The 13,063-nt window shown below is 34.8% G+C and overlaps 1 protein-coding gene across 2 annotated transcripts in view; it reads right to left on the bottom strand.

The window, feature by feature from the left end:
* Window positions 1–12,839, bottom strand: part of LOC136824220 (PMS1 protein homolog 1-like) — a 29,971-nt gene extending 17,132 nt beyond the window's left edge. The window contains exons 1-14 of one of the 2 annotated variants that reach the window (XM_067080397.1): window positions 12,659–12,839; window positions 11,426–12,109; window positions 10,662–10,799; window positions 10,379–10,440; window positions 9,687–9,969; window positions 9,371–9,490; window positions 7,319–7,357; window positions 6,777–6,889; window positions 6,479–6,571; window positions 6,209–6,298; window positions 5,858–5,929; window positions 5,072–5,127; window positions 4,760–4,822; window positions 4,494–4,571 (exon numbers count right to left, since the gene is read on the bottom strand). In XM_067080397.1, the coding sequence (XP_066936498.1) occupies window positions 4,494–4,571; window positions 4,760–4,822; window positions 5,072–5,127; window positions 5,858–5,929; window positions 6,209–6,298; window positions 6,479–6,571; window positions 6,777–6,889; window positions 7,319–7,357; window positions 9,371–9,490; window positions 9,687–9,969; window positions 10,379–10,440; window positions 10,662–10,799; window positions 11,426–12,109; window positions 12,659–12,790 (2,023 nt within the window). In that variant the 5' untranslated portion in view covers window positions 12,791–12,839. Of the gene's footprint in view, window positions 1–4,493; window positions 4,572–4,759; window positions 4,823–5,071; window positions 5,128–5,857; window positions 5,939–6,208; window positions 6,299–6,478; window positions 6,572–6,776; window positions 6,890–7,318; window positions 7,358–9,370; window positions 9,491–9,686; window positions 9,970–10,378; window positions 10,441–10,661; window positions 10,800–11,425; window positions 12,110–12,658 lie in introns of both variants that reach the window. The other variant, XM_067080396.1, reaches the window with a different exon arrangement.
* Window positions 12,840–13,063: the final 224 nt, after the last annotated feature.

The following is a 13,063-nucleotide window of genomic DNA, read 5'->3' on the forward strand; positions in this document are numbered from 1 at the left end:
TGTACTTCAGGGGTGGGTGGGTGTCAAGTTTTGAAAAATACCTTGTAGTACACATACATGCCGCCTTCTAGTATACTGACCCCCCCCCCCTGTTCAGGCTCAAAAAACCTTTTTTCCCAAAAAAATGTGCCTAAAAAATCTGGCTCCGTCACATTTTGTGACGTGAATCCTGAGAAAAGCTGGTAACAGATGGACGGACGGACGAACGGACGAACGAACGGACATGGGTTAATTTATAGAACCTCCACCGGGGTACCCGGAGGTAGGTCCAAAAAGTCATTGTATTTCACTGCGTTTCAAACGTTCGAATGTAACAAATTAACCATTGGCTTTATTATCATGAACTCCTTTTCATCATAGGTTTGTTAATATTCTGTTTTTACCATACCCGTATATCATAACTTTTTTATGGTTATATTTTTTCTAGTTTTTAAAAGTATTTTTATAAGAGATTTAGAGCCTTCAGAATTAAAGGTTTAATTTGGAAATGGTGTTGATATCCCTAGAAATATTCTCAAATTTTATATTATTTTGTACTTTTGTACCTTTCTTTCTTGTTAATTTTCAAAAGCTTAACTACATTAACCTGATCAATATATTGTGTCCCTTTTTTCTCGATTCACTACCCTGTGTCGCCGAAGTCATCCCAAATTTGCACTGTAAGATTGCGAACTTCAGAATTAGATTGAAAATGGATCACTTCACCTTTCTCTAACAAGGTATAATTCGTTATTGTACCTGGCGTTATAAATTCACCATCTTATTGTATTACTTTTCATCGAATTACCCTTTTAAACGAACCATTGAAATGTTTTCAAATACAATACAGTAAATCAATACAAAAACTTCTTTTGTGGTTTGCCCTTAAAAAAACTGGTAAAAGAGAACGAAAAAAAAACCATAAGGAAAATTTCTACCCTGTCAATTTTTTAATCAAGCACATCTAGATCACCCAAGGAGCACGACAAACAAGTATACCCAACTTCATCCATCCACACCTTTATACAATCAAATAATTAAAAAAGAGAAAAATTTTTTTTTCTCGTGAATGATGTTTAGATTTTGCTTTTAGCAGCTGTAGTATGATGTATTCCGTTCCTTGTTAGACATCTTGCTATAGCCATTATAAGATTTGGGAACTTTGGGGAAAGTTTAGGCGAGTTTAGGCTATTTTTTACTCGTTTTTTCTTCGTCATTTTCAACTTCAACCTTCTAAGAGTTGCTTAAAATATTTGTTACACCTTGAAATAACTTACGTAGTTTACAATTCAACTTTTTCGAAGGACCCTTTTTTCAAGGTTTTTGGCCTTCAAATTAATTCGCTGGAGGACAGAATCAAGTAAAGCAGGGCCTAATTTGGAGGTTCTTTGATCACTCGTTGACCAAAAATGGTCAAAAAACGGTCAAAATCTTAAAAAAGTGAATTTTTGTCAAATTCTTGCATTTTTTTGACTTTTTGGCTTAAAATCTCGCTGAAACTCTTTTTTTTTTTTGCTTGACCATGAAACCCAATCCAATTCCCACGAGTTAGACCAAGTATGAGGATTTCTAACTCAAAGAACCTTATGAAAACTAATAAACTTTGCATTCTCAACCGCTGACCGGGGTTCGCGGATTCGCTCCGACGGAGATGTGTTAAAAATAGAAAGAGAAATAGCCGTTGTACTCAGTCCGGCTGTACAAGTGTCCTTGCATAGAATAACATTTGACATGTACTAAAAGATTTCTCAACTTGAAGAGTGAATGTAAACTTAAGACTCTGAAATGATTACCCACAGAGGTTTTTTCCAAGCTTTTATCAATGCACGTTCTTTTTTATAAGAATATCCAAAAATTTTGAAGTCTTCGCATAGCCTAAAAATGTTCTTAACATGTTCTTATTTTGACCATTTTTCGAGCATTTTTGCCCATTTTACTAGGAAATTGGGTGTTTTAGAGCCTGCAAAGCTTTAAAATGTTCTTAACTTGTTCTTAATATTTTAGCCATCGAAGGCTTATGTTCTTATAGTGGGGCCTTATATAGATTGTTTTTGTAAAAAAAACGTGTAGCACTTGAATTTTGGCAGTAGACAGATAATTGAAGGCCTTTCTCACCCAACAAATATCATTCAAAGAAAAATAAACCTAACTGCTTTCGATAAACCCCCTATAAATAATAAAAGCTAGACTTCATACTATGATATCACCAAGTACAGAAATTCACAATATAAAATCCGTATATTATAAACTTTTAAAGCGTCGATAACGCTAGACTGCTTAAGCAATATCTTAACCTTGTATTTTCGGGCTTAGTTAACTAGGATACGTGTTTTTTAAATAAGAACAAGCTAAAATCTTTGAAATCTTTGATGGCTAAAATATAAGTACAAGTTAAGAATATTTTAAGGCTTTGAGAGCTCTGAAATACCCGATTTTAGGAGAATGTACAAAAATACTCACAACACTTTTAGGCTTAAAAATCAAAAAGTCAAGAACATCCGAAAGCTTCCAAAATTTTGGACGTTCTTATAAAAAAACGTGTACATCAAAATGCAAGTGACTGGATCTGACATGCTTTAATTAGTCTTTTCACATGATGAGGAATATATCAGAGCTAGCGCATGCGCATCATATATACCAAAAATAAAAAGAGAAAAAAAAACGAAGAAAAACGCAGCTGCAAAAATATTGTTACCGGCAATGTCATCAAACAAGGTTCTGTATTTACTTAGCAAATGATGGTAAAAAGTAACAGTGATTAATGATGATTGAAAATGAAGAGAGCGAAAGAGAAAAAGTTAAAACAAAGTGTAATAGAAAAACAAAACAGTTGAAAAATAGATGAGACAACGAAAAGACGTGGAAGTCACGATACCAGGTGCAAGTAAAGTTGATCATTTAAAAAACGGGGAGAGAACGGAAAGATAGACCAGAGCCGTCAGTGAAAGACGATTAGGATTTCAAAGAAAATTATACCACTACATCATTTGCAATTAAAAGTAAACCAGCCGAGTGAATTTCATGGCAATATAACTAAACCGAGGATGGAGTTTTCTCTTGTTCGACCAATGTTTTCGGAGACGAAAAACCGCACCAAGCCGGATATCATCCGGGGAAGCCTCGTCCTAACGCGTCCGTTACGTGGCTCAGAAAACAGCCTCAATGAAACATCTCTACGCATACAACACGAAGTGGTGTCGATCGCGTACCAAACACAAGCTCTCATAGCTATGATTCTCATCACATCTCTCTTTCTCTTCTTGGTGAAGAATAAGAAATGCTTGAAGAGACATTCTACTAAGCTATTCATGAACATGCAAGTGGCTCATTTCTGGATGGCTATTACAATTATTGTCACACAACACACTTATGGTAACATAACACCTATAGTCAACAATGGATTCTTACTGGGTCTGTTTCTCGGTATGCTTTTGGCAACTATGGATCGCTATGTCCAAATTCACTCACCGATGACCTATCAGCACCTTCGTAGCAGTCACGTGATAGGAGTAATCACGTGTTCATGGGTTTTGGTCGCCATCTTTGATTCCACGATTCTATCAGTCGCTCGATTCCAGATTAGCCAGCGATTTTTCACCTCACTAACTACCATTTTGTTGTTGGTGACATATATGGTTCTGATTTTTACAAATGCAAGCGTTCTGCTAGTTGCTAAGCGACATCAAGAAAATATACGAAGCTTGTACAAAGCATCGGATGTCGAGACATTGAAAAAGCAAAAACATTCCCTTAAAGCAACCAAAACATGCGTCACGATTGTTGCGTCATACTTGTTGCTATGGCTACCGTTCCTCGTTCATAATATTCTATCGCTGACTGATCTCTACCAACCTGATGGCAGAAAACTCTTTTCGCAGCTAGCAGAAATTTCAGCGCTATCGAATGCTATTGTTGATCAAATTTTGTTTGTAGCTTTCCATAGAGAAGTCAAAAAGACAGTTGGAAAATGCTTAAGAGGTGGTTCAGGAGATTGGGATTACGGCTCGAATAGAACATGTTCGACCAGTCAGAATCGAAAAATCACACCACCGTCAGTCTCAGCGTCAAGAACAAACTCGAAGCCGACTCAAACAGTGTTAGAGGCGATCAAAGAAGAAGACTGATTGACTAATGTTTATTATGAGAACCAGATTATGTGATCATGAAGATGAAGTTTATCGAACTATGGAATTCAAACTGTAGAGGTTCGGATTAGAGAAGTGACAGTATTATTTAAATTTAACAAAGGAAAAAAGTACATGTCACTTATATAATTTAATTTTAAACTTAACACCAACGACTTTCAAAATATTCCATTTAAAATAACTCATCTGTTGACTATATCACCCTCACAGTTTCACGAAGGAATTTTCAAGTTTAATATCGTGATGCCTGCTCAGCGAATTAAAACTGGTAAAAGCTATAAGCCTAATTTCCGCGTAATGGTAAATCAATCGTCTGAAGCAATTGCCAGTTAAAGAAAAATTTAAAGGAAAAATTTTGCGTTTACTCACTAATAATTTCGATCAAGTCTTCGATACCATAGTTTGGTATTTGGTCTGTCATATGTGTGCATACCAATGAATCATTTGCTGGAAAGCAAGAAATTCCCCTAAAAAAGCTCTCCTTTCGCATTTTTCGACACTTTTTTAAGTTGTCTTTTGCTTGTTACAAAGATCTAAGGGTGATATCGCCCATACAAATACTGTTCAATGGGTTGGTTATAATGGGCAATTACCAGAAACTCGTTGGATAAGATTGTGTTGCTAATTTTACTTACAAGTAATATCATCGTAGAGATCAGTAAGGTTTTCTTGGACAAGACTCTGACCGAGATGTTGTTCTGTTGAAAGGAATTAAACAAAAATTTGTGCATGTCAGGTTGAAAGCATATGTCAAAATATATGATAATAAACATGTTTATAAGAAGCTTTTAAATTTAAAGGATTTCGCGCTGAATTGTTTAAATTGTTAGGAGTTTTCAGGCGCTTTGCTTAAGAAATGATCGTGGCTTACAAGCCTACTGGTGATAATTCCAGAACTAATCTATATTACTCCCTTCTTTATTTCAAATAAAAAGGAATGAGCTTACTAGAAGATTTTTTTATCAGGAATCCATTTCCTTTGATCGAATTGTGCTGAATAAACCTAAAAAGATAAAATAAAATCATTTCCAGAGGAGTTTTGTATGGATCAGTCAGGATCAGTTACAAAAATAATGTGGGGTTGATAAAAAAAGGCCAAAAATAGACTTTTGATAATAACTTGGTCAAAAATGTGGTTATGGTGTTGATATTTGAGATATGGCTCACTTACCTCATAACAATTAGAATGATGCAAAAAAAAATGATAAATTGGCAATATTTGTGGTGAACCATTAAATTTTAGTTATCAGTAAAAAATGTAAACTGTGAAATTTTGTAGTCAATTTCAAAAATTCAAACTTCTTCTGTGGAACAAGGAAAGGTCAATCGCCCAAAATTTCCTATAATATTAGCCTTTTTAAGTGTACCACATTTATGGTTAACCACAAAAATTGCCACCACTTTGACTTTTAATATCTCAAAGGCAGGTTAACAACAAAAATTCTAGTTTTCTGCAAATTTTTGAGAAATGATATAACTTACCGACTGCAAAGTCTTATCTCTGTAGCTTAAATTGGCTTATAACCAGCTCCAAAACACTAAAGGCATTCAAAAACCTCACAAAAACCCCTTCAATTTTTGTAACTGATCTATGAACTCTTAGTTTTGTATGAAATACACTTATTAATGAGTTTCGCATGAAAATACTTTTACTGAGATCGAGATAATCATACGGGAAATCTTTAATCCCTCGTAAATTCTAACACCTCCAGAGAATATTAGGAAATAAGAACCTTCCGGGTGACGTTTGGATCGGTTCAGCAGGTAATCCACAAAGATGATCAAACTGCGTTCGTCCAAGCATCCTACAAAAACTACGTTGAAAAATATCATGTGGAGTGATCATTTATCAGTTCTTTTAAAGCATGGGTTAAAGGACATAATGAAATCGACTTTTATTCCTTAAAACGTCATTTTACATTACAGCTACATCGTCTTTCTCGAACTTGTAAGTGACCGAAGAATTTATTCAATATAAGGAGAATGAACATGACAAAAATGAAAAAAAGCTGCCTTGCTTTAAAGGATCTGAGAGGAGTAGACGAGGCAAAAAGAAATTCACTTTAATTGGAACAATATCTCACTGTTGATCAAGTCGGATTGGTCTGTCAAGGGGTTTGGGTGCGAGTTGATGTTTGTCTATCAGCTTGTTGTATATCATCAATTCACTCAATCTAAAGATGAATGATAAACTATTTATCATTATATTAATGGAATAGGCAAATAAAACAAGACAATTAAACAGTACAGGTAGATGGTATTTAAAGCTTGGTATAATAATTTCAAAGAATTCATATCAATAGTCACGAGTTAGGAGAAGAGGGATGAAACAATGTTTTATTATACTGTCAAACCTTTGTTTATCCAAAGCATACATCTTTTTGGAGTGCTGGACAACCCAAATACTAGTTTCTTTTATGTTTCCAATGATCTTGAAAGAAGACTTTCTATAAACATAAATGAACAATGAATACTTTTACAGGATAAAGTGAAAAGAAAGACAAGATTGACAAAGAAAACCCAAAAGGGTGAAATATTTTCTTTGATTTTAAATTTTCCAAAAACCTGCAAATCTCTACACCAAAGAGAAGTGCACGGTCAAATAATGGAGTGTTTATAGCACTGATAATTGAAAACTTATTAGTTTCTTACGATATCATTGGCTTTTCATTGAAAGATTCTTTCATTTTTTTGACTGATACTTCAACAGTTTCCGACTTGCGTTGTCTGTATCTTCGTTTGCGTTGCTCAGGAGATTTGAAAAACTGCATAATTAAAAAAAGATACAATTGGGTTTTTCCGAGCAAAAGAACGTATATTCCATTTCCGTTCCAAGGGGGTAAGGTTTGATATGTGGCGGAATTCCATAGGGAGATACAAAAATCTGACAAAAATAACTGGAATTCCATGGGGGTAGCTTTTTAAATTCTACTAAAATTCAGAATTCCAGAGGGGTTTAAACCTGAAATTGCCTGGAATTCCAGGAGGTTAAGCATTTCCAGCCACAGAGGGATGAACTTTTTCAACAGGGGATATACGGTTTTTTCTGGAAAAGCCCATTAACCACCGCACCAATAATTTTAGAAGAACGTTGGATATAAACACGCTCCCATTATGAAGATACTGTAATATCTATTAGGGTTTATTGACAATTTTTAAGGAAAAAATTCTGGCCTCAAAGACAAAAAAATTACCTTTTCCAGCTTAGTGAAGGCCTCGTCATTTGTACCAGACTAAAATGAAAATACAAAATGAAATATTATGATAAGTTTAATATTTTTTTCTAAAATCTTTGTCTGGAAAGACTGAAAAAAGATTACTTTACTACAGGAAAGTCGGAGAGACTGGAAAATCAAGTAAAATGTTGACTAATTTTTCCACTCAAAGTTTCTGAGAAGGACTTATTAGAATTATTCAGGTGAATTATGTGATGAAAATACATTGGGTAAAGGCCACATTTTTGGTACACCTGTCCCTTCCGTTACGCTAAAAAAATTTCATCCTCAAAATTGCTTAAAACCTATTTATTTGGATGTGTATATACCTCTATGATGATAATCATTGACCCATTGTAGGTGACCCCAGAAACCGAAAATGTGACTTGCATTTCAGTTTTTCTTTAAAATTTTATATTGAGCATTCAAAAAAGAAGACGCGAAAACGCGTCCTATGGAGCCTAAGGGTTAATGAGACCCCTGGTAAAATTTGTCATGGTCAAAACAACTTCGAATAATTCCTAATTATCATTTTCAGGCATTTTGAGCAGTTTGGAGTCTTCAAAAAAAATCAAAAATTTTTGGTTAACCCTTTGAGCGCGCAGTAGTTTTGAAAATGTTGAAAAATTTCAATGATTTTTTTTTGAAATTTGAAACTTCAAAATGGCGTAAAAGCTTGTAGCTTTTAATTCAGACACTCGTTTTGGTACCAACCATTGGAAAGGTAATTATATACTCTTTCAAAAAGCATTGGGTTTATTTCCCTTTAAATAAAGTCCTAGGGAGATGGGACCCAAGCTTTGGGACTTGGTATTTTGACTGTTTCAGGACGCGAAAACACGTCCTATGGAGCCTAAGGGTTAATGAGACCCCTGGGAAAGATTTTTTATGGTCAAAACAACTTCGAATAACTCCTAATTGTCATTTTCAGGTATTTTGAGCAGTTTGGAGTCTTCAAAAAAAATCAAAAATTTTTTGGTTAACCCTTTGAGCGCGCAGTAGTTTTGAAAATTTTGAAAAATTTCAATGATTTTTTTTGAAATTTGAAATTTCAAAATGGCGTAAAAGCTTGTAGCTTTTGATTCAGACACTCGTTTTGGTACCATTGGAAAGGTAATTATATACTCTTTCAAAAACATTTGGTTTCTTTCCCTTTAAATAAAGTCCTAGGGAGATGGGACTCCATCTTTAGGACTTGGTATTTTGTCTGTTTCAGGACGCGTCCTATGGAGCCTAAGGGTTAAGAGATAAAAAGAAGTCATTGTAGTGTAGCAAATGTGAGAACAGTCTACAATAGGTCTTTCAACAATGCAATAAATTCAGATATCTTGGCTTTGAAGAAAGAAACACTATAATGAACATCCAAGTCCCTGTAACACTCCCTTTTAAAAAAGGCGTAACGGAAGGGACATCAAATTTTCCAAGGAGATAACTCCCACCACATTGTTAATATAAAGTTTAAATGTACCTGCAAGTAAGAAGTCTAATGAGGGTAGTAGTCAACCAAAAGGAAAAGTTTTTAAGTCGAAGACTTGAGATGCTGTTCAATTTAATGTTTGCGTAACGGAAGGGACAAAACCAAGGCACATTTCCAATGGGAAGGACTGTCAATGAAAAAACATGTCAAAAATAGAGGATAATGGTTTGCAAATTGAATTTGGAGTAATCCCAAGGGTAACTTGTGAGAGTTCAACATAAACTATAGCTATTTGACAAAGATTTTCTTGAAAATGAATTTGCGTAACGGAAGGGACAAGATTAGAGTCGCAAAACATGCTTTTTAGAAAAATGCAAAACCTGAGCAACAGTGAAAAAAGTAGAAAAATGTGAAATTTAGACTTCTGCAGGGTCTGTAAGAGGAAAGAATGTCCTATTGCTGGCCAAACTCTGATTGTAAGGGCACTTTCTACCCCAGATCAATAATCAATTGGAAGTTTTGCAAGTTTAATGCTAGTTTTCAAGATATGAGTAGAAGTCAAAAGCGTAACGAAAGGGACAGGTGTACCAAAAATGTGGCCTTTACCCACTTACAGAGCGACGTTTCCTAGATTCTTTGCTCTTGAAGTTAGTGTTAACTTTTTCAGGAGCTGTGTTGTTCTTTGATGTTCCCTCTCCTGGAGTACGAGGTGGCCCAGTCAGTAAAGTCACCGGCTATATAACAAAAACGGTATCAAAAGTAATCTAAACATCACTGACTATTTTAAAGGTTACACGAGGCCCTTATTGAGATTCAGCCAGAAAGACAGTTAGGGCTGATCTTAAATTATGAGGTTTTTCTGTGTTAAAAAATAAAGAATTGTTAAAAACACTGTAAGATGAGTTGAAATCAAATTGTAAATAGTCTTACAGGTGAAATTTCGAAATTCCCTTTCCTCCATTTTTCATTGGCTACAGGATCATTTACAATACTTATGACTTCATCTGTTATGTTTGGTGTAGTGTTCTGCTGGTTTTCCACAACAAAGTCTGGTTGTAGAGAGGATTGTTGAGCCGGAGCCTCGTCTGTTAAGATTGCCCTTACTTGACATTCTGTATCCTGAGACTCGTTTATAAAGATATCCACGGATGGAAGCTTGGGACCAGATGATTGGGACTCAGGCTTTTCTGTCTCGATATTCACTTCAGAACTCCTGGTAAGAAAAGGGTATAGTTATAAGAGAGAACAATGGCTATCACTGTGTCTCACTAACATTCTGCTGATTGGTAGTGTGAAGGGTTTCGATCACAGACTTGAACTGCAATAGACTGTGTACGAATCCCAAGCATTTCCAGGCAGGGTGTTAGGCTAGGGAAATAAGGTGATAGACTCTCTACCTTCAGTCATAGAACAATCAGGGATCGATAAATAGATGAGAAAAACAATCTTTATTTGTATCATAACCTCTGTTGGCACTAGTGACTTCAAACCAGGTTTATCAGGTTTCTAAATTTTCATCAGTAGTGATAACAACGATTTAAAAAATGATATGATATGATTGGATGATGAAAATCTAAAACTTTTTGTGAATGTTTTTGAAACCATAAATTTATTAGACTTACATAGGTTTATAAGTATCATAAAGCAATTGAAGTTTATTACTCAGTGCAGCTGTGATCTTTTCCTGAATGAAAGAAAACATTTTCTTGGTTTTAGAAAACCTGATGACAAAAGAATGACCATTTTTGAATATATCTCTCAAGCCAGCTCAAGCAAAGCAGGGAAAAGGGAAGAGGGTTTTAGAAAATTAATGAAAAAAAACTTCAATCTTATTTCATTATTTTAAGCTCATAAAATACCAAACCTTGAACTAGGCCAATTTGAAATTTAAAGCTTTCAACTCACAATGTTGATAATGTCAACTCGTGTTTTGTCAGCTTCCAAGTTCACATCAATCAGTTTCGGATCCAAGGTGATTTCTAATACTGCAAAAGGATATTTATTGACTCCAGGGTTGCTCAACACGAAATTCTCTTTCAAAGTCTGAAAAGTGAATGTGTTAAAATGAATACCATGCATACTATGGAACTAAATATTATTGTTTCATTTCAAATAAAAATATGATCATGGTGTGCAGTGTTAGTGTTATGTTTCTATTATGTTTTATAGAGGGCTTGATCCCCAAAATATATATGTAAACCAAAAAGAGATATTTGGTTATTGCTCAATTGATCATGCAGTTGGGTATAAAACACCTCCCCTCATTTATTTTGAACCCCCCCCCCCCCCCCGTCTAATTTTAAAATATCACAAACCTGCATTATTTACAGTCGTTTAAATACGCTAAAAGCGTTAAAATTTCTGTAGTTTCTGGGTGGCACCACAGGGAAAGAATGCTATTTAAAATTGACATTTTTGTTAACAAATACCAAATTCTTTAACCAATATCACATATGATTTTGCCAAAATTCTGTTAACCGGCCCTATCTTTATTGGATCCCCTCTAAAAAGCCCCCCTTTTTAATCAGAAAGACTCCTATCCCCCCATAAAGCTTTTCATGAAAAGTTGGAAGGGAGTTTCACTATAATGATACAAAAAATTGTTATCTTATTTAAAAAAACTAAGCTCTTTTTGTACACCAGGACCGATTAATACAATGATTTTATACCTTTTTAAGAGAGCTGATTGCAACAGGTCTTTTGTTCACTGACAGAAAAATTCTGTCACCTGTTGATCTGCTAACAACTTGGACATCGCAATCTTTCTTTGGGACAAAACCATGAATTTGAAATTCGCTGTCCTCGATTAGTATTTCCTCAAGAGCATTGGCGACTCTCGATTTGAATATCTCCCTTATTGAAAAGGAGGGACTAGCAGTCCTATTCTTACGCCAAATTTCTTTTTTATCGTTAGTTAAGGTGATTCTCAGATTGGAATATGCCAAACTAAATCCCATTAGTAGATCTTCAATTCTTTTGACTTCATCTTTTTGTGCTTTGGTAGATTTAAGATTTTGTTTCCTTACTGGTAAATCTTTGAACAGATCTTTAACAATTATTGTCGTACCATTCCCATGATGGGTCGGTTTAGATTCTACAACAGAACCATTTGAATCAAATTCAAACAATGTTGCTACATCATCCAATGCAGTTTTTGTTATTACAGAAATTCTAGCAATTGTACAAATAGAATGTAGAGCTTCCCCACGAAAACCACATGTTTGAAGTGTTTCTAAATCTTCGAAGCTGGAAAGCTTTGATGTGAAATATGGCTTGCAAAGATGTTCAATTTGTTCTTTTGGTATTCCAGGACCATTGTCATTGACCTCGATTTTCTGCAAACCACTTTGCTCCTGAAACATAATCATTGTCACAATCATTACACCCCTGTTTCACAGCCCCGATGGTACGTTTTTCCTCAGTGGGGATAAAAACTCCTATTGGGATAGCAATTGCAATTTTTAAACATTGAATTTCGAGTGGGGATGAAATTAAAGTCAATTTCATCATCAATACATCAAAACATCATCAACATTCTGATAAAAAAGGATGATTTGGCCATTTTTTTCTTTGGGGATTTAGGTTTGCTTGAAGGGTCACCTCAGGAGACCAGCAATTATTAGTACAAAACATGAAAAAGACAGATGCCTTGGATTATTTGACTTTATTTTTCTTCATTTATGTTACTTCTGTAGTGATAAATGAAAAAAAAAACAAAGATGTTAAAAATCTATTAGTATAATGCAAAATTGAATGGCAAATCTGAAATGAAAATTCTGTTTTATGTATGGTATGACAGTTCACTTGAACCAACTTCTGTAAATAATAACTTCAACTGACATCAAATAATAAAAAAATCTACAATTACATTAAAGAGAACTGAAACTGACTGAAAGACTTACCAATCTAACATCAATACAATCACTGCCAGCATCTAGTGAATTTTCCACAAGCTCCTTAACAACATTCCACACACTTTTGATGACTTGACTGGAAGAAATCAATTTCACTGTTGAAGATGGTAGTTTGTTCATTTTTATTGATCTAGTTTTGTTTCCGGATTGGTTTGTTATTGTTTTTTGTCTTTAAGAAGGTTAAAAACTTGATTACGTGCCTTTGTGTCACTTCTCTTGTGTAATTGTTACAATGGTGACAGGAAAATTGCAGAGTATTAGGTCACACAGGAAAATTGCAGACACTTTCCCCCTTAGATTTGCATTGCACCCCCCCCCAACATTTATTTTGACCACCATTGAGATTCAGCAAACAAAATTTCAAACCTGCCGCAGCTAGGTAAGTTCTGAATT

The sequence above is a fragment of the Clytia hemisphaerica genome, unplaced genomic scaffold (assembly GCF_902728285.1).
Source record: "Clytia hemisphaerica strain Z4C2 unplaced genomic scaffold, Clytia hemisphaerica genome assembly, whole genome shotgun sequence".
Lineage (NCBI taxonomy): Eukaryota > Metazoa > Cnidaria > Hydrozoa > Leptothecata > Clytiidae > Clytia > Clytia hemisphaerica.